The 19,800-nt window shown below is 45.7% G+C and overlaps 2 protein-coding genes across 2 annotated transcripts; both read left to right on the top strand.

Annotated features, from left to right (window-relative positions):
- The first annotated feature begins 3,258 nt into the window (after nt 1-3,258).
- On the top strand, nt 3,259-4,218 carry LOC146399670 (olfactory receptor 56B2-like). Its single transcript, XM_084978196.1, has one exon. It carries the CDS (start codon nt 3,259-3,261, stop codon nt 4,216-4,218), a length of 960 nt encoding a protein of 319 aa, XP_084834322.1.
- Nucleotides 4,219-12,894: 8,676 nt separating this feature from the next.
- On the top strand, nt 12,895-13,854 carry LOC146399669 (olfactory receptor 56B2-like). Its single transcript, XM_084978194.1, has one exon. It carries the CDS (start codon nt 12,895-12,897, stop codon nt 13,852-13,854), a length of 960 nt encoding a protein of 319 aa, XP_084834320.1.
- The last annotated feature ends 5,946 nt before the right edge of the window (nt 13,855-19,800 follow it).

The raw sequence follows: 19,800 nt of genomic DNA, 5'->3' as shown, positions 1-19,800 counted from the left end.
TTAGTGATTTAAATAATTATTCTATGGCAAGAGAATTTTGCTTTAATAACAACTGATACAGTGTAAAGAGCGGTGTGCTAAAAATCTTCTTTCTCTCTGGTCACGTGTACACACACACGTATTAGGAACGTGCTGCAATGGATTGTGTAACTACATATTATGCACGTTTATTAAATCATGATATTGCTGAATAATCACCCCTTGAATCACTTACCTGTGAAGGTCTTTTATAATGACAGCATTTATGTTTCAATATGGCACTGCCCCCATTTTTGTCCAAAATCATATGTAGGAAGTTTATACCAAGAAATGTATCAGCAGTTACCTCCACATTACGTAATTTCAAAGGTGCAATTTATCTACTTCCAAAATCATGTGTATTTTTCCAGCGAATGAACACTATAGGTCCTGCTTTCAATATCTTGCTACAGGTTACAAGACTAGAATCAGCATGGGTTTTATTGGTTCTTTGCTCTCATCACATCATCATTACTCCATATACACTTAGGCATCTCTTCTAAATACCCCCAGCTTAATATTTGTACAAGTACATCCGAACTGCTGGCAAACTCCCACAAAGCCACCACGTTCGTCCCCATGCTCACGTGAACGAAAATGTTGGCGAGTCAAATGACGTGTGGACGTGTGTGAGTGAAACTAAAACCTTCTGAAACACCGTCAGTGCTTTCCAGGTGTGTCCCACACAGCCTTTGTTCCCACCAGGAAAGAGACAAACCACCTTAAGAAACATTAACGTCCTTCATACTCATTCAAAGGCAATTGGGTTCACTCTCACTGCCTCGTGTGTATCACTCTCACGCAAGCACAGAGATATCGAAACACACAGATAAATTGCGTCTCTCCTTCGTCCAGTAGGTGAGAGGCTGCAAATGGGACTTTCCACTCTTCCTCCTCCACTAGGGGGCCGCTTAATTCCCAGACCAGCACCAGCATCTCTGGTGTTTTGTGATACTCGCCTGGGGACAGAGAACACATGTTAAAGCTATTTCGTTCACCAGGACAAACATCAGGAGACGTAGTAGCCCAAGACTGCAAATGTACATATCCTGCAGAGTCGTACTTTCTTCATCAGGATCCGGCACAGCTGGAGCAGGTGGCCTTCAGCTCACAGGTCTGCCATCCAGAGACAAAGGTACTAAAGGAAACACAATAGGGGAGTGGAGATGAGCCTTTTCTCATTCTGTGGACAGAGAATACATGGGGATTGTATTTGGAAGTACATGAATTGACTATTTGCATGACTTAAGATTGGATTCCCTCTCCCTATCTGGAGGCAGAAGGATTAAGGAAGAGTGGGTTTTCATGGAAAAATGTTTAATTCCCCAGGTGTCCAATTGCAATGAACACACTTTGGTTTTCCAGGCTTATTATAAATACCTACTTATTTTCCTAAGCAAGTAGGAGACTTTGGTTAGGTTGTACTGAGTGTTAAGTATAAGTCACCCCCACGACGAGAAGAGTGAAGCGATAGCCACGACGAGTTCATGGTTGAAGGTTAAAAGAGTCGCCAGGTGTGCATCAGCATTGCCCCCCTCTGCATACCAGAATTTTGAACCACAGAATGTTCAAGTGTTGTGGCTTTGTGTGGTGTACTTACTATTTAGGGCTTGCAGAGAAAAGAAAGTAAACAGCATGTTTCTGGTAGAAAGAGATCATAAAACTATGCCTTCGGTTTTCAAGTTCAGGTGTTGATGTTTACATCAGGTGTACCTATGTACAATATGAGAGCTATAGCGGGCCTTCCGTCATAACAGCGATCTCAGACTCAGTGTGTTTTGATTTCATGTCTTCTGTACTGATGACGAGGTGACTGTCTGGACTGTTCCAAGAAGCAAACGTATGTCCACGTAGGGGAAACTGACTCAAAGCCAGAATCAACTGGACTCAGAATACTGAGATCTATCAACTACTCTTGTTCTCTGTTGGCGCAGTTTGTCTTTAGACTGTTCATGGGCATTTTTTAGACACTTTATAGTTTCCTCACTGGAGAACATAAGTTATGCTGACTACGCTAACATAACCCAGAGTTTCATGAAAATTAACTCATATTTATGAGTATCGACAAATTCCCAAGGTCTTTGATGAAAAGAGGTTTTCTGATGTTCTATCAACTAATATGTTACTAAACTATTTTCGGACAGAAAAGCTACTGCTCTGAGTCTATGCATTGGTAGCAATGTCAAACTTAAGAAGCAGGCTCTGGCATCAGAGGGCTTTCCTCTTGTCCAGCCCCAATGTGGTACCCGGTGGAAGATAACGACCAAGGTTCTGACGTTCCTTGATACTCTGTATCTTAATTTTGACAACGTGCATGTAACGTTGTCGCCACAAATGCAGGCTCTGTACACCGGCACCAATTAAGTCTCAGAGACCGAGTTCTTTGAGGAAGAGAAAGGACAGGCTTGTTGCTTTGCGAGGCAGAGGAGGACACAGCAGGCTCGTACCTCAGAGCCATGTCCTCTCTTGCAAAGAGAAAGCAGAGAGGGACAGAGGGTGAGCTCAGAAGACAGGGTTACTGACCGTGGTGTCTGTCGTAGTTTTCATCCACAGCTCATTTCAGAGTCGTCAACTCTGGGGCCAGTCGGTCCGGGGAGGGCTTCTGGTTGTCTGTGGGAGTATCGCTTCCTGACCTTCTCTCTGGAATGAAGCTCACTTGTAGGGAAGGGGTGTCAGGGAGGGGTTCAATGACAAAAGGCAGCACTGGGAGGGACACAGCTCTAAGTAGAAAGTAACCATTAGGAAAAGAAAGCAGTTGAGCCAGGAAGAGGTCATTGGGGGAACCCAGACATCAGGTGCCATCTAACTCTAACTAGAAGGTACATCTGAGTAGGAAGGTAGGGGGCCAAGGCAGGACATGACAAAATGAAGGCTGCATTAACCCGTTGTTAGCTCTACCTGTATTTCCTAATAGTTAACTCCTGAGTCAGCCTTTTAAGACTTGGGGGCCAGGCAGGACGGAGGGGCTAAAGGAAAGAACTTGTGGTTAAAAACTCAAAGAGCTATGGTCTGGAGCATGGTTTCAACATGACCTGCTTATGGAGTTTTTGTGATAATTAGCACAGCTAACGCGCAAACTGCGTTATCCCAGGTTCTGTTTCATTAGAAGAGTCCAGGAAATGGTCATGGTAAGATGAGAACTGCAAGGATGAGCACTCCTCTCCTTCAAGACCAGGAAACAGGCAACGTCAGGGAGAGTATTCAGAGTCCTCACCCTGAATGTTTTTCCTCTTGGTGAAGATGTTCCAGGAGCTCAGCGGTGCCAACAGCTCGAAGGGCCAGGTCTCTGAGTTCGTTCTGATGGGTTTCCCAGGCATTCACACCTGGCAGCACTGGCTCTCTCTGCCCCTGGCGTGGCTCTACCTCTTAGCTCTCAGTGCCAACATCCTTATCCTGATCATCATCAATCACGAGGCAACCCTGCACCAGCCCATGTACCACTTCCTGGGCATCCTGGCGGTGGTAGACATGGGCCTGGCCACCACCATCATGCCCAAGATTTTGGCCATCTTGTGGTTTGATGCCAAGGCCATCAGTCTCCCCGAGTGCTTTCTGCAGATGTATGTCATCCATTGCTTTGTAGGCATGGAGTCGGGCGTCTTTGTCTGCATGGCTATGGATAGATATGTAGCCATTTGTCGACCACTACACTATACATCCATAGTTACACGATCTTTTGTGGTCAAAGCAACGGTGTTCATGGCACTGAGAAGCTGCTTACTTACCATCCCAGTGCCTGTGTTGGCTGCCCAGAGACAATACTGCTCCAGAAACGAAATTGAGCACTGTCTGTGCTCGAATCGTGGAGTCACCCGCCTCGCCTGTGATGACAGGACCATCAGCAGCATGTACCAGCTCCTTCTGGCTTGGACACTCATGGGAAGTGACTTGGGTTTGATTATGTTGTCATATGCTTTGATACTTCACTCTGTGCTGAAGCTGAACTCAGCCGAAGCTGCATCCAAGGCCCTAAGCACCTGCACGTCCCACCTCATCCTAATCCTGTTCTTCTACACAGTCATCGTTGTCATTTCCGTCACCCACAGTGCAGCAATGACGGTTCCCCTCATCCCAGTCCTACTCAATGTGCTCCACAATGTCATTCCTCCTGCCCTCAACCCCGTGGTCTATGCACTCAAGAACAAGGAGCTCAGACACGGCTTGTATAAGGTTCTTAAGCTGAAAGTCAAGGACAACTAACTCAAAGAAGATACTCACATTTTGATGTCTCCAGATACCTGCCCAATAGGACATCTAATGAGTGCCTAATGGAGAAGAACAGAAAAGTGGTCACTCTGAAGCTTTTTGCTTCCTATAATGAATCTGTGGCACCGCCTCAAGGTTAAAATAAAGCAACGGTGATGGTCCTATCTGAAATCCTTGGGTTTCAAGCAAGGGTTTACACAAAAGGAGGAAGGTGTTGATGTTTGTTGAGATGTGTATTGATCCCAAGGGAAACGGACGTGAACTATGACACCTGCGTCTCCTCATTGCTCTCTTTTCACCTCCCTTACCTTTTCTGTGTCTGGTCCGCATTCTTGTTTGTGCTTTGCAATGGCCTTCTCCATTCTTCACCTGACCAGGACTAAAACGCTCATTGTGAAAAACGTTCCCATTCCAGACTTCAAAATATTATAGAATCAGTTAGAATTTTTCCCCCTTTACAAAGGCCTAGCCAAGCATGTTCCATGGTTGCTTTGTGAATGCCTTGAGGACTTGAGACGCTGGGCGTGAGGACTCGGAAATGCTCCGAGGAGGGAGAATAACAGCGACGCCTTAGTCTTTCACCCTGTCTTTCAGTCTAACCCTGGAAGACCCCTTGCTGGTCCCGCTCAAGGAGGACACAGCTTGGAGGCATTAGCCTGTGGTGGCCTCTCTTGCCCGGGAAAGCAGTAAAGCTCTTCTTTCTGTTTCACCCACAACTCTGTCTCTGAGACCTAACTGGGGCTGGGGTACAGAGGCCACTTTTAGGCTCCAGAATTTGGGGGCTTGTCCTGGATCTTGCTTGTGGTCAGGAGGCCCCCACAGGGGTCCCCCGGCTTGATCAGATGCTCCAAGTTCGTCCTCCTCGCAGCCAGCCTCTTTCAGGAAGGCAGAGGGTTGGAGGCCTCCTTCAGAGGCCGGAGGGCCTGGGACACTTGGGGAAAGGCCATGCCCTAGTCATGCCCACTCTGCCATGCGGGAAGTAAGAACTCCAGCGTGGGGATGGCAGGCGGAGGAGAGACCACCCTAGCAGCTGCCAAGGCCCCCTTGGCCTCAGGGATGCACCTTTCTTCCTCCCACCCACATGAGCCCTACATCCCCCTCTGGGTGATTATTTGAGGGCAGGAGGAAAACAGTGTCTGAAACCTTGCAGCAGCTCTGTCGGCATCTGGGTAAGTCCGCCAGTGTGCACTCTGGGGCCGCTGGGACATGGCTCTGTCTGGGCAACTCTTGGTCCCATGTGGGCATTTGTTTGTTTGTTTGCTTCTGACATTCCACCTGATCTGTAAGGTACCATTTGGGCTGCGGTCCCGGGCTTAGAGGGACTTGGAAGCCAATCTGAGCCTTGTGCTGTCCGACTCTGCTTTTCGGGCTTGAGGCTTCCATCTGCTGGTGAGGATTCTGGGTTTCTTCCCATGTGCATGTAGACTGGACTTCAAGGAAATGTGGGAATCACTTCCTCTTCCATTCCGTTGGATAGCCCCTTGTGAAAAACCGTGGCAAACTGGTCAACCTGTAGTGATACATGTATGAATAAGGAGAAATTCAACTTAAACTCTGTGGCTACGATATCCTTTAGACTCCAGAGAACACTGGTTGAGGTAAAACGCGTCTGAAAGTTCAAAACTTGCTCTTTTTATATACGCATTAGAGAAATCTTGCCTGATAACTTCTTTTCCAGACTTCTGACCCTGAGAGAGCAAATAGATGCCTGGGGGAAAGCATGCAGTTAACCCTTGTCATGCCCTCGGTATCCCAACACAGCCAACTTTGCCTAAGACTTTGAGTTAATTAGTAGACGTTCCAAGCAGAAGGGAAAAGAGAGAGAGAAAGGAGAGGGAAGAGGCTTTTCCATTCAAGGAGGCAAATTCAGCTTATTCCAAGGGCTATTTTTGGTCTTGCCTTCTCCAGGTGAATTGCCATGTCAAGTGCAACCACGAGTCCCTATGTTTCCATGGGCATGTTCCTTACTGTTAAAAAGAGGAAGTTGCATTTGAAAAAATAGTGGAGGAAACTGTTAGATGTCACCGTTTTGACTTTCTCCTGCAGGAATCAGATTTTGTTCTGTGTGGGTATATTTGCATTTGTCTTGTAGGCACATGCGTGTGCCAGCTATGGGGAACTCCGTTTTGTCTCCTAAAGACAGCCCCTTGAGCTGCAGTCTTCAGAATGAAACCACTTGCAATTACAAACCAGTGAAATGTATGAAAGATGGCTTTCCTTTGTAAGACAGCCTGGGCATGATACATCCTAGATCAAATTTTAAAATAAGCTCCAAGCTCTCTCTCTGCTGAAATATATGTATGTCTCTGAATGTACCTTTGTGATACAATGAGCTCTATCTCCTTGGCTTAAAGACAAGTAAACACAAAGAAGCAGTTCTAAATAAAAGAGAAACGAAGCTAAATGAACTTAAGGTTTCCATGATCTGGGAAGTACTTAGCGTAAATGTCTGGTATTAACGTGAGTCCAAGTTTGTTGCTGAAGCACATTTTTCTTAATACAGACATGTTTTTAGAGTCATCAGGGTTAAGTATAATACTTTTGCTGTACCTAAGTTTACTGAGAGTCAGGAAGTTCATACCACATCTGTCACCGCATTTGTCTGCCAGGACATTGATTTGGTGTAATGACGTTGTAGAGTAATGAAATGGAGATCAATGAGAGGAAACTCTTCAATGAACACGTTAAAATAAAATAATTGTGTTTGAAAAATATCGACCTTAATCCGTTTTTCCAGATTTGTGGTAACTTGAAATGCTACACTTCTACTCAATGAGCAGGTGATGAAGACTCAGCAAAGGTCTGGGTCACGTAGGAGATGAAAGGCTGGACACTGACTGCTGCACAGATTCCAGCTTGTCTACCTTTGTTTTCTAGCAAGAGGGAAGCTAAAGACGTCTGTTTATTGAATATGCATCTGTACCTCATAAAGGAGACATTTGGTTTGGGAAAATGCCCGTTGTGAGAGATTATGGACTATGTTCTGAAGTTTGCTAATCGGAGGATGCCAATATCACATCAAGTTTGCAGTTGCTTTCTTCTTGGCTTTCACTAAAGCTTACATTTTTTAAAGGTAAAAATTGTAATATGTGCTTAAAACGACCAAACTAGTCAAGGAAGCATTTCAGTGTGTAAAACCAATAAAATATATGCTTGTCCGTAATAGGAGACACAAAGATTGAAATTTGGTTGTGTGTTGACCTCTCGGTCACGAGAAGCAAGTTTTCTTGGAACATGCTGTCTCTGGGAGCAAACTGTGTGAATTTCTTCATCGTTGGGTGATTCCTACTTGCTTTCAAATCCTTCATGACTTTGATTATGTGAGTGTATCATTCCACAATGTGACCAAATTTCATACATGTTTTGATATTTTTAACAAACTTCCCAAGTGTCAAGTTCTAATTAAATTTCTTCTCCAGCGAATTCTGAGGTAACTCAGAGGGCCACCGAAGCATTTCAGAACAATTTGAAAAAGTCACCTGGATGTTTTGGACAGCTTTTATTACAGGCAGAGCATTATCAAGTAAAAGGTAACAACCGCAGGAGAGTTCAAGATTATACCACATGCAGATAAAGTCCACTCCACTTGCACAAAAGAAGGAAAACCAGTCGACCCCTCCTTGTCAGACCGGTGCCATCCTGACGTCCTTGTGACATGGTCCCAGTCTCCTCCCAAACCAGAAAACTTAGAGTGGGTCACCGACAGCTATAAAGAAGCAGTGAGGGCCAGGAAAAATCCAAGAAGGCCCCTTGGCTTTTCCTGGCTCCCGGCAAACCTCGTCTTTATCGGACGGGTTAAAACGTTCCTTGGCTGTTGGGCTGATGCCCTCCCAGGAAAAAGGGAAGTGGTTACAAACTGGACTCCGAACAGAACTCACTTAGGGGAGAGTCCATACACTGCTCAATATGAACTCAATTCTTGGTCTGGCCTATTACTGGTTTTAATCTATGCTTTTCAGCTGCAGAGAGTCTATTCCCCTCAAGGCGTCTATGACTTATAGCAAGTTGAGAATTCACACGTGTGGGTGGAAATAGAAGACTTTTCTTTTCTCTCTGCCTAGTCGCTCCAGAAACCGGAAACCACTGGGTTCCGAGCAGCTTCATCAGGGACTTGAAAGACTGTCTCCTGACTTGTACGGGAATCTCCAGATACGTGGGCCACCTCTACAAGGAAAACGTCTGCCCAGGCAAAATCTAATGTCAACCACTAGGTGTGGCTTCTTGACCTTGAGAGTCTTTGGGGGAGAATAGTCTGAGAATCGTTTTGAAGAATTACTGCGGAGTTGGTGTGACAAAGCCTATAGGGTCAACGGGCCAAACCTATTTTGAAAATGAATTAGTCTTTGTTTAACTCTGTTTAATGGATATGAGGATAATTTTTTAAAAAACGAAATTGTTTCAATGGCATTAAATTCTAGGTCTATTCATTGGAGTCTGGGTTTGTGAAAGTGACTGTGTCAGCCACACTTTGCCCTGATGTTCAGAAGGAAAAAGAGTTACCTGGGGGAGATTTGATCCATGAGGATAACCACTCACGGCGTGTTTCGCCTGTCTTAGGTCCATTGCTAAAAGCACCTGGCCACTGTGTGTGTGTGACCATTGGGTGTCTACCTGCCCTTCCTCGCTAAAGGCCTCCATATCCCAGCCCCTCCCTCGCTTCCTTAGAGCGGTTTCCTCAGGGTAGCTGGAGATGCTGCCTCCTGGACTTAGGGCTTCCTTCTGCCCCAAATAAAAGTGAACTCTCAACTCTCAGGTTGCGCATATTCTTTCAGTCAGCAACTTAGGAATGAGGCCTTGATGCAGCTCTCTTTTCCCTTCTGTAGACACCTAGAAACAGCCTTTCTAATGGCTCCTTTAGTCAGCTTGATCACTTTACACCAATGAGGCCATCTCGCTCTCAGGACCCCATGTGCCATAGGCCCAAGACACCAGAGGCTGCGGGTTCAAATACTTGAACTCTCCCGAATAGGTGATCCGTGGAATCAAAACCCAACTTCGTTGTTGGCAGGGGCTGGAGGGGCAGGTCAATACGTGGTGACTGAGTAACAGTTGTGGAGGGTTTCTTTTTAAGCAATGGAAGTGCCCTGCTGTTACATCGTGCGAATGGTTGCACAACGTTTTGAATGAAATAACAGGCACTCAGTGACACATTTTTTGGTCTTTTTTAGGGCTGTACCTGTGGCCTATGGAGGTGCCCAGGCTAGGGGTCAAATCGGAGCTGTAGCCGCAAGCTTATGCCACAGCCACAGCACCACAGGATCCAAAGTGCATCTGTGACCTACACCCGAGCTCACAGCAGTGCCAGGTCCCTAACTCACTGAGCAAGGCCAGGGATCAAACCCACATCCTCATGGCTACTCATCTGGTTTGTTAACCAATGAGCCACGAGGGGAACGCCTCAATTATACCTTTTTAGTGATTTAAATAATTATTCTATGGCAAGAGAATTTTGCTTTAATAACAACTGATACAGTGTAAAGAGCGGTGTGCTAAAAATCTTCTTTCTCTCTGGTCACGTGTACACACACACGTATTAGGAACGTGCTGCAATGGATTGTGTAACTACATATTATGCACATTTATTAAATCATGATATTGCTGAATAATCACCCCTTGAATCACTTACCTGTGAAGGTCTTTTATAATGAGAACATTTATGTTTCAATATGGCACTGCCCCCATTTTTGTCCAAAATCATATGTAGGAAGTTTATACCAAGAAATGTATCAGCAGTTACCTCCACATTACGTAATTTCAAAGGTGCAATTTATCTACTTCCAAAATCATGTGTATTTTTCCAGCGAATGAACACTATAGGTCCTGCTTTCAATATCTTGCTACAGGTTACAAGACTAGAATCAGCATGGGTTTTATTGGTTCTTTGCTCTCATCACATCATCATTACTCCATATACACTTAGGCATCTCTTCTAAATACCCCCAGCTTAATATTTGTACAAGTACATCCGAACTGCTGGCAAACTCCCACAAAGCCACCACGTTCGTCCCCATGCTCACGTGAACGAAAATGTTGGCGAGTCAAATGACGTGTGGACGTGTGTGAGTGAAACTAAAACCTTCTGAAACACCGTCAGTGCTTTCCAGGTGTGTCCCACACAGCCTTTGTTCCCACCAGGAAAGAGACAAACCACCTTAAGAAACATTAACGTCCTTCATACTCATTCAAAGGCAATTGGGTTCACTCTCACTGCCTCGTGTGTATCACTCTCACGCAAGCACAGAGATATCGAAACACACAGATAAATTGCGTCTCTCCTTCGTCCAGTAGGTGAGAGGCTGCAAATGGGACTTTCCACTCTTCCTCCTCCACTAGGGGGCCGCTTAATTCCCAGACCAGCACCAGCATCTCTGGTGTTTTGTGATACTCGCCTGGGGACAGAGAACACATGTTAAAGCTATTTCGTTCACCAGGACAAACATCAGGAGACGTAGTAGCCCAAGACTGCAAATGTACATATCCTGCAGAGTCGTACTTTCTTCATCAGGATCCGGCACAGCTGGAGCAGGTGGCCTTCAGCTCACAGGTCTGCCATCCAGAGACAAAGGTACTAAAGGAAACACAATAGGGGAGTGGAGATGAGCCTTTTCTCATTCTGTAGACAGAGAATACATGGGGATTGTATTTGGAAGTACGTGAATTGACTATTTGCATGACTTAAGATTGGATTCCCTCTCCCTATCTGGAGGCAGAAGGATTAAGGAAGAGTGGGTTTTCATGGAAAAAAGTTCAATTCCCCAGGTGTCCAGTTGCAATGAACACACTTTGGTTTTCCAGGCTTATTATAAATACCTACTTATTTTCCTAAGCAAGTAGGAGACTTTGGTTAGGTTGTACTGAGTGTTAAGTGTAAGTCACCCCCACGACGAGAAGAGTGAAGCGATAGCCACGACGAGTTCATGGTTGAAGGTTAAAAGAGTCGCCAGGTGTGCATCAGCATTGCCCCCCTCTGCATACCAGAATTTTGAACCACAGAATGTTCAAGTGTTGTGGCTTTGTGTGGTGTACTTACTATTTAGGGCTTGCAGAGAAAAGAAAGTAAACAGCATGTTTCTGGTAGAAAGAGATCATAAAACTATGCCTTCGGTTTTCAAGTTCAGGTGTTGATGTTTACATCAGGTGTACCTATGTACAATATGAGAGCTATAGCGGGCCTTCCGTCATAACAGCGATCTCAGACTCAGTGTGTTTTGATTTCATGTCTTCTGTACTGATGACGAGGTGACTGTCTGGACTGTTCCAAGAAGCAAACGTATGTCCACGTAGGGGAAACTGACTCAAAGCCAGAATCAACTGGACTCAGAATACTGAGATCTATCAACTACTCTTGTTCTCTGTTGGCGCAGTTTGTCTTTAGACTGTTCATGCGCATTTTTTAGACATTTTATAGTTTCCTCACTGGAGAACATAAGTTATGCTGACTACGCTAACATAACCCAGAGTTTTATGAAAATTAACTCATATTTATGAGTATCGTCAAATTCCCAAGGTCTTTGATGAAAAGAGGTTTTCTGATGTTCTATCAACTAATATGTTACTAAACTATTTTCGGACAGAAAAGCTACTGCTCTGAGTCTATGCATTGGTAGCAATGTCAAACTTAAGAAGCAGGCTCTGGCATCAGAGGGCTTTCCTCTTGTCCAGCCCCAATGTGGTACCCGGTGGAAGATAACGACCAAGGTTCTGACGTTCCTTGATACTCTGTATCTTAATTTTGACAACGTGCATGTAACGTTGTCGCCACAAATGCAGGCTCTGTACACCGGCACCAATTAAGTCTCAGAGACCGAGTTCTTTGAGGAAGAGAAAGGACAGGCTTGTTGCTTTGCGAGGCAGAGGAGGACACAGCAGGCTCGTACCTCAGAGCCATGTCCTCTCTTGCAAAGAGAAAGCAGAGAGGGACAGAGGGTGAGCTCAGAAGACAGGGTTACTGACCGTGGTGTCTGTCGTAGTTTTCATCCACAGCTCATTTCAGAGTCGTCAACTCTGGGGCCAGTCGGTCCGGGGAGGGCTTCTGGTTGTCTGTGGGAGTATCGCTTCCTGACCTTCTCTCTGGAATGAAGCTCACTTGTAGGGAAGGGGTGTCAGGGAGGGGTTCAATGACAAAAGGCAGCGCTGGGAGGGACACAGCTCTAAGTAGAAAGTAACCATTAGGAAAAGAAAGCAGTTGAGCCAGGAAGAGGTCATTGGGGGACCCCAGACATCAGGTGCCATCGAACTCTAACTAGAAGGTACATCTGAGTAGGAAGGTAGGGGGCCAAGGCAGGACATGACAAAATGAAGGCTGCATTAACCCGTTGTTAGCTCTACCTGTATTTCCTAATAGTTAACTCCTGAGTCAGCCTTTTAAGACTTGGGGGCCAGGCAGGACGGAGGGGCTAAAGGAAAGAACTTGTGGTTAAAAACTCAAAGAGCTATGGTCTGGAGCATGGTTTCAACATGACCTGCTTATGGAGTTTTTGTGATAATTAGCACAGCTAACGCGCAAACTGCGTTATCCCAGGTTCTGTTTCATTAGAAGAGTCCAGGAAATGGTCATGGTAAGATGAGAACTGCAAGGATGAGCACTCCTCTCCTTCAAGACCAGGAAACAGGCAACGTCAGGGAGAGTATTCAGAGTCCTCACCCTGAATGTTTTTCCTCTTGGTGAAGATGTTCCAGGAGCTCAGCGGTGCCAACAGCTCGAAGGGCCAGGTCTCTGAGTTCGTTCTGATGGGTTTCCCAGGCATTCACACCTGGCAGCACTGGCTCTCTCTGCCCCTGGCGTGGCTCTACCTCTTAGCTCTCAGTGCCAACATCCTTATCCTGATCATCATCAATCACGAGGCAACCCTGCACCAGCCCATGTACCACTTCCTGGGCATCCTGGCGGTGGTAGACATGGGCCTGGCCACCACCATCATGCCCAAGATTTTGGCCATCTTGTGGTTTGATGCCAAGGCCATCAGTCTCCCCGAGTGCTTTCTGCAGATGTATGTCATCCATTGCTTTGTAGGCATGGAGTCGGGCGTCTTTGTCTGCATGGCTATGGATAGATATGTAGCCATTTGTCGACCACTACACTATACATCCATAGTTACACGATCTTTTGTGGTCAAAGCAACGGTGTTCATGGCACTGAGAAGCTGCTTACTTACCATCCCAGTGCCTGTGTTGGCTGCCCAGAGACAATACTGCTCCAGAAACGAAATTGAGCACTGTCTGTGCTCGAATCGTGGAGTCACCCGCCTCGCCTGTGATGACAGGACCATCAGCAGCATGTACCAGCTCCTTCTGGCTTGGACACTCATGGGAAGTGACTTGGGTTTGATTATGTTGTCATATGCTTTGATACTTCACTCTGTGCTGAAGCTGAACTCAGCCGAAGCTGCATCCAAGGCCCTAAGCACCTGCACGTCCCACCTCATCCTAATCCTGTTCTTCTACACAGTCATCGTTGTCATTTCCGTCACCCACAGTGCAGCAATGACGGTTCCCCTCATCCCAGTCCTACTCAATGTGCTCCACAATGTCATTCCTCCTGCCCTCAACCCCGTGGTCTATGCACTCAAGAACAAGGAGCTCAGACACGGCTTGTATAAGGTTCTTAAGCTGAAAGTCAAGGACAACTAACTCAAAGAAGATACTCACATTTTGATGTCTCCAGATACCTGCCCAATAGGACATCTAATGAGTGCCTAATGGAGAAGAACAGAAAAGTGGTCACTCTGAAGCTTTTTGCTTCCTATAATGAATCTGTGGCACCGCCTCAAGGTTAAAATAAAGCAACGGTGATGGTCCTATCTGAAATCCTTGGGTTTCAAGCAAGGGTTTACACAAAAGGAGGAAGGTGTTGATGTTTGTTGAGATGTGTATTGATCCCAAGGGAAACGGACGTGAACTATGACACCTGCGTCTCCTCATTGCTCTCTTTTCACCTCCCTTACCTTTTCTGTGTCTGGTCCGCATTCTTGTTTGTGCTTTGCAATGGCCTTCTCCATTCTTCACCTGACCAGGACTAAAACGCTCATTGTGAAAAACGTTCCCATTCCAGACTTCAAAATATTATAGAATCAGTTAGAATTTTTCCCCCTTTACAAAGGCCTAGCCAAGCATGTTCCATGGTTGCTTTGTGAATGCCTTGAGGACTTGAGACGCTGGGCGTGAGGACTCGGAAATGCTCCGAGGAGGGAGAATAACAGCGACGCCTTAGTCTTTCACCCTGTCTTTCAGTCTAACCCTGGAAGACCCCTTGCTGGTCCCGCTCAAGGAGGACACAGCTTGGAGGCATTAGCCTGTGGTGGCCTCTCTTGCCCGGGAAAGCAGTAAAGCTCTTCTTTCTGTTTCACCCACAACTCTGTCTCTGAGACCTAACTGGGGCTGGGGTACAGAGGCCACTTTTAGGCTCCAGAATTTGGGGGCTTGTCCTGGATCTTGCTTGTGGTCAGGAGGCCCCCACAGGGGTCCCCCGGCTTGATCAGATGCTCCAAGTTCGTCCTCCTCGCAGCCAGCCTCTTTCAGGAAGGCAGAGGGTTGGAGGCCTCCTTCAGAGGCCAGACGGCCTGGGACACTTGGGGAAAGGCCATGCCCTAGTCATGCCCACTCTGCCATGCGGGAAGTAAGAACTCCAGCGTGGGGATGGCAGGCGGAGGAGAGACCACCCTAGCAGCTGCCAAGGCCCCCTTGGCCTCAGGGATGCACCTTTCTTCCTCCCACCCACATGAGCCCTACATCCCCCTCTGGGTGATTATTTGAGGGCAGGAGGAAAACAGTGTCTGAAACCTTGCAGCAGCTCTGTCGGCATCTGGGTAAGTCCGCCAGTGTGCACTCTGGGGCCGCTGGGACATGGCTCTGTCTGGGCAACTCTTGGTCCCATGTGGGCATTTGTTTGTTTGTTTGCTTCTGACATTCCACCTGATCTGTAAGGTACCATTTGGGCTGCGGTCCCGGGCTTAGAGGGACTTGGAAGCCAATCTGAGCCTTGTGCTGTCCGACTCTGCTTTTCGGGCTTGAGGCTTCCATCTGCTGGTGAGGATTCTGGGTTTCTTCCCATGTGCATGTAGACTGGACTTCAAGGAAATGTGGGAATCACTTCCTCTTCAAGTCCGTCGGATAGCCCCTTGTGAAAAACCGTGGCAAACTGGTCAACCTGTAGTGATACATGTATGAATAAGGAGAAATTCAACTTAAACTCTGTGGCTACGATATCCTTTAGACTCCAGAGAACACTGGTTGAGGTAAAACGCGTCTGAAAGTTCAAAACTTGCTCTTTTTATATACGCATTAGAGAAATCTTGCCTGATAACTTCTTTTCCAGACTTCTGACCCTGAGAGAGCAAATAGATGCCTGGGGGAAAGCATGCAGTTAACCCTTGTCATGCCCTCGGTATCCCAACACAGCCAACTTTGCCTAAGACTTTGAGTTAATTAGTAGACGTTCCAAGCAGAAGGGAAAAGAGAGAGAGAAAGGAGAGGGAAGAGGCTTTTCCATTCAAGGAGGCAAATTCAGCTTATTCCAAGGGCTATTTTTGGTCTTGCCTTCTCCAGGTGAATTGCCACGTCAAGTGCAACCACGAGTCCCTATGTTTCCATGGGCATGTTCCTTACTGTTAAAAAGAGGAAGTTGCATTTGAAAAAATAGTGGAGGAAACTGTTAGATGTCACCGTTTTGACTTTCTCCTGCAGGAATCAGATTTTGTTCTGTGTGGGTATATTTGCATTTGTCTTGTAGGCACATGCGTGTGCCAGCTATGGGGAACTCCGTTTTGTCTCCTAAAGACAGCCCCTTGAGCTGCAGTCTTCAGAATGAAACCACTTGCAATTACAAACCAGTGAAATGTATGAAAGATGGCTTTCCTTTGTAAGACAGCCTGGGCATGATACATCCTAGATCAAATTTTAAAATAAGCTCCAAGCTCTCTCTCTGCTGAAATATATGTATGTCTCTGAATGTACCTTTGTGATACAATGAGCTCTATCTCCTTGGCTTAAAGACAAGTAAACACAAAGAAGCAGTTCTAAATAAAAGAGAAACGAAGCTAAATGAACTTAAGGTTTCCATGATCTGGGAAGTACTTAGCGTAAATGTCTGGTATTAACGTGAGTCCAAGTTTGTTGCTGAAGCACATTTTTCTTAATACAGACATGTTTTTAGAGTCATCAGGGTTAAGTATAATACTTTTGCTGTACCTAAGTTTACTGAGAGTCAGGAAGTTCATACCACATCTGTCACCGCATTTGTCTGCCAGGACATTGATTTGGTGTAATGACGTTGTAGAGTAATGAAATGGAGATCAATGAGAGGAAACTCTTCAATGAACACGTTAAAATAAAATAATTGTGTTTGAAAAATATCGACCTTAATCCGTTTTTCCAGATTTGTGGTAACTTGAAATGCTACACTTCTACTCAATGAGCAGGTGATGAAGACTCAGCAAAGGTCTGGGTCACGTAGGAGATGAAAGGCTGGACACTGACTGCTGCACAGATTCCAGCTTGTCTACCTTTGTTTTCTAGCAAGAGGGAAGCTAAAGACGTCTGTTTATTGAATATGCATCTGTACCTCATAAAGGAGACATTTGGTTTGGGAAAATGCCCGTTGTGAGAGATTATGGACTATGTTCTGAAGTTTGCTAATCGGAGGATGCCAATATCACATCAAGTTTGCAGTTGCTTTCTTCTTGGCTTTCACTAAAGCTTACATTTTTTAAAGGTAAAAATTGTAATATGTGCTTAAAACGACCAAACTAGTCAAGGAAGCATTTCAGTGTGTAAAACCAATAAAATATATGCTTGTCCGTAATAGGAGACACAAAGATTGAAATTTGGTTGTGTGTTGACCTCTCGGTCACGAGAAGCAAGTTTTCTTGGAACATGCTGTCTCTGGGAGCAAACTGTGTGAATTTCTTCATCGTTGGGTGATTCCTACTTGCTTTCAAATCCTTCATGACTTTGATTATGTGAGTGTATCATTCCACAATGTGACCAAATTTCATACATGTTTTGATATTTTTAACAAACTTCCCAAGTGTCAAGTTCTAATTAAATTTCTTCTCCAGCGAATTCTGAGGTAACTCAGAGGGCCACCGAAGCATTTCAGAACAATTTGAAAAAGTCACCTGGATGTTTTGGACAGCTTTTATTACAGGCAGAGCATTATCAAGTAAAAGGTAACAACCGCAGGAGAGTTCAAGATTATACCACATGCAGATAAAGTCCACTCCACTTGCACAAAAGAAGGAAAACCAGTCGACCCCTCCTTGTCAGACCGGTGCCATCCTGACGTCCTTGTGACATGGTCCCAGTCTCCTCCCAAACCAGAAAACTTAGAGTGGGTCACCGACAGCTATAAAGAAGCAGTGAGGGCCAGGAAAAATCCAAGAAGGCCCCTTGGCTTTTCCTGGCTCCCGGCAAACCTCGTCTTTATCGGACGGGTTAAAACGTTCCTTGGCTGTTGGGCTGATGCCCTCCCAGGAAAAAGGGAAGTGGTTACAAACTGGACTCCGAACAGAACTCACTTAGGGGAGAGTCCATACACTGCTCAATATGAACTCAATTCTTGGTCTGGCCTATTACTGGTTTTAATCTATGCTTTTCAGCTGCAGAGAGTCTATTCCCCTCAAGGCGTCTATGACTTATAGCAAGTTGAGAATTCACACGTGTGGGTGGAAATAGAAGACTTTTCTTTTCTCTCTGCCTAGTCGCTCCAGAAACCGGAAACCACTGGGTTCCGAGCAGCTTCATCAGGGACTTGAAAGACTGTCTCCTGACTTGTACGGGAATCTCCAGATACGTGGGCCACCTCTACAAGGAAAACGTCTGCCCAGGCAAAATCTAATGTCAACCACTAGGTGTGGCTTCTTGACCTTGAGAGTCTTTGGGGGAGAATAGTCTGAGAATCGTTTTGAAGAATTACTGCGGAGTTGGTGTGACAAAGCCTATAGGGTCAACGGGCCAAACCTATTTTGAAAATGAATTAGTCTTTGTTTAACTCTGTTTAATGGATATGAGGATAATTTTTTAAAAAACGAAATTGTTTCAATGGCATTAAATTCTAGGTCTATTCATTGGAGTCTGGGTTTGTGAAAGTGACTGTGTCAGCCACACTTTGCCCTGATGTTCAGAAGGAAAAAGAGTTACCTGGGGGAGATTTGATCCATGAGGATAACCACTCACGGCGTGTTTCGCCTGTCTTAGGTCCATTGCTAAAAGCACCTGGCCACTGTGTGTGTGTGACCATTGGGTGTCTACCTGCCCTTCCTCGCTAAAGGCCTCCATATCCCAGCCCCTCCCTCGCTTCCTTAGAGCGGTTTCCTCAGGGTAGCTGGAGATGCTGCCTCCTGGACTTAGGGCTTCCTTCTGCCCCAAATAAAAGTGAACTCTCAACTCTCAGGTTGCGCATATTCTTTCAGTCAGCAACTTAGGAATGAGGCCTTGATGCAGCTCTCTTTTCCCTTCTGTAGACACCTAGAAACAGCCTTTCTAATGGCTCCTTTAGTCAGCTTGATCACTTTACACCAATGAGGCCATCTCGCTCTCAGGACCCCATGTGCCATAGGCCCAAGACACCAGAGGCTGCGGGTTCAAATACTTGAACTCTCCCGAATAGGTGATCCGTGGAATCAAAACCCAACTTCGTTGTTGGCAGGGGCTGGAGGGGCAGGTCAATACGTGGTGACTGAGTAACAGTTGTGGAGGGTTTCTTTTTAAGCAATGGAAGTGCCCTGCTGTTACATCGTGCGAATGGTTGCACAACGTTTTGAATGAAATAACAGGCACTCAGTGACACATTTTTTGGTCTTTTTTAGGGCTGTACCTGTGGCCTATGGAGGTGCCCAGGCTAGGGGTCAAATCGGAGCTGTAGCCGCAAGCTTATGCCACAGCCACAGCACCACAGGATCCAAAGTGCATCTGTGACCTACACCCGAGCTCACAGCAGTGCCAGGTCCCTAACTCACTGAGCAAGGCCAGGGATCAAACCCACATCCTCATGGCTACTCATCTGGTTTGTTAACCAATGAGCCACGAGGGGAACGCCTCAATTATACCTTTTTAGTGATTTAAATAATTATTCTATGGCAAGAGAATTTTGCTTTAATAACAACTGATACAGTGTAAAGAGCGGTGTGCTAAAAATCTTCTTTCTCTCTGGTCACGTGTACACACACACGTATTAGGAACGTGCTGCAATGGATTGTGTAACTACATATTATGCACATTTATTAAATCATGATATTGCTGAATAATCACCCCTTGAATCACTTACCTGTGAAGGTCTTTTATAATGAGAACATTTATGTTTCAATATGGCACTGCCCCCATTTTTGTCCAAAATCATATGTAGGAAGTTTATACCAAGAAATGTATCAGCAGTTACCTCCACATTACGTAATTTCAAAGGTGCAATTTATCTACTTCCAAAATCATGTGTATTTTTCCAGCGAATGAACACTATAGGTCCTGCTTTCAATATCTTGCTACAGGTTACAAGACTAGAATCAGCATGGGTTTTATTGGTTCTTTGCTCTCATCACATCATCATTACTCCATATACACTTAGGCATCTCTTCTAAATACCCC

This window comes from Sus scrofa, chromosome 9 (genome assembly GCF_054392235.1).
Source record: "Sus scrofa isolate SSC_HxYL_T2T_F1_AM1 chromosome 9, Sscrofa_HxYL_maternal_Yorkshire_Landrace_v2.0, whole genome shotgun sequence".
NCBI lineage: Eukaryota > Metazoa > Chordata > Mammalia > Artiodactyla > Suidae > Sus > Sus scrofa.
This window is presented reverse-complemented; position numbering and strand designations above follow the sequence as displayed.

Bases quoted from the DNA above. Each gene is read 5' to 3' on its own strand.
- LOC146399670 (XM_084978196.1), top strand. From the start codon at position 3,259: ATGTTCCAGGAGCTCAGCGGTGCCAACAGCTCGAAGGGCCAGGTCTCT.
- LOC146399669 (XM_084978194.1), top strand. From the start codon at position 12,895: ATGTTCCAGGAGCTCAGCGGTGCCAACAGCTCGAAGGGCCAGGTCTCT.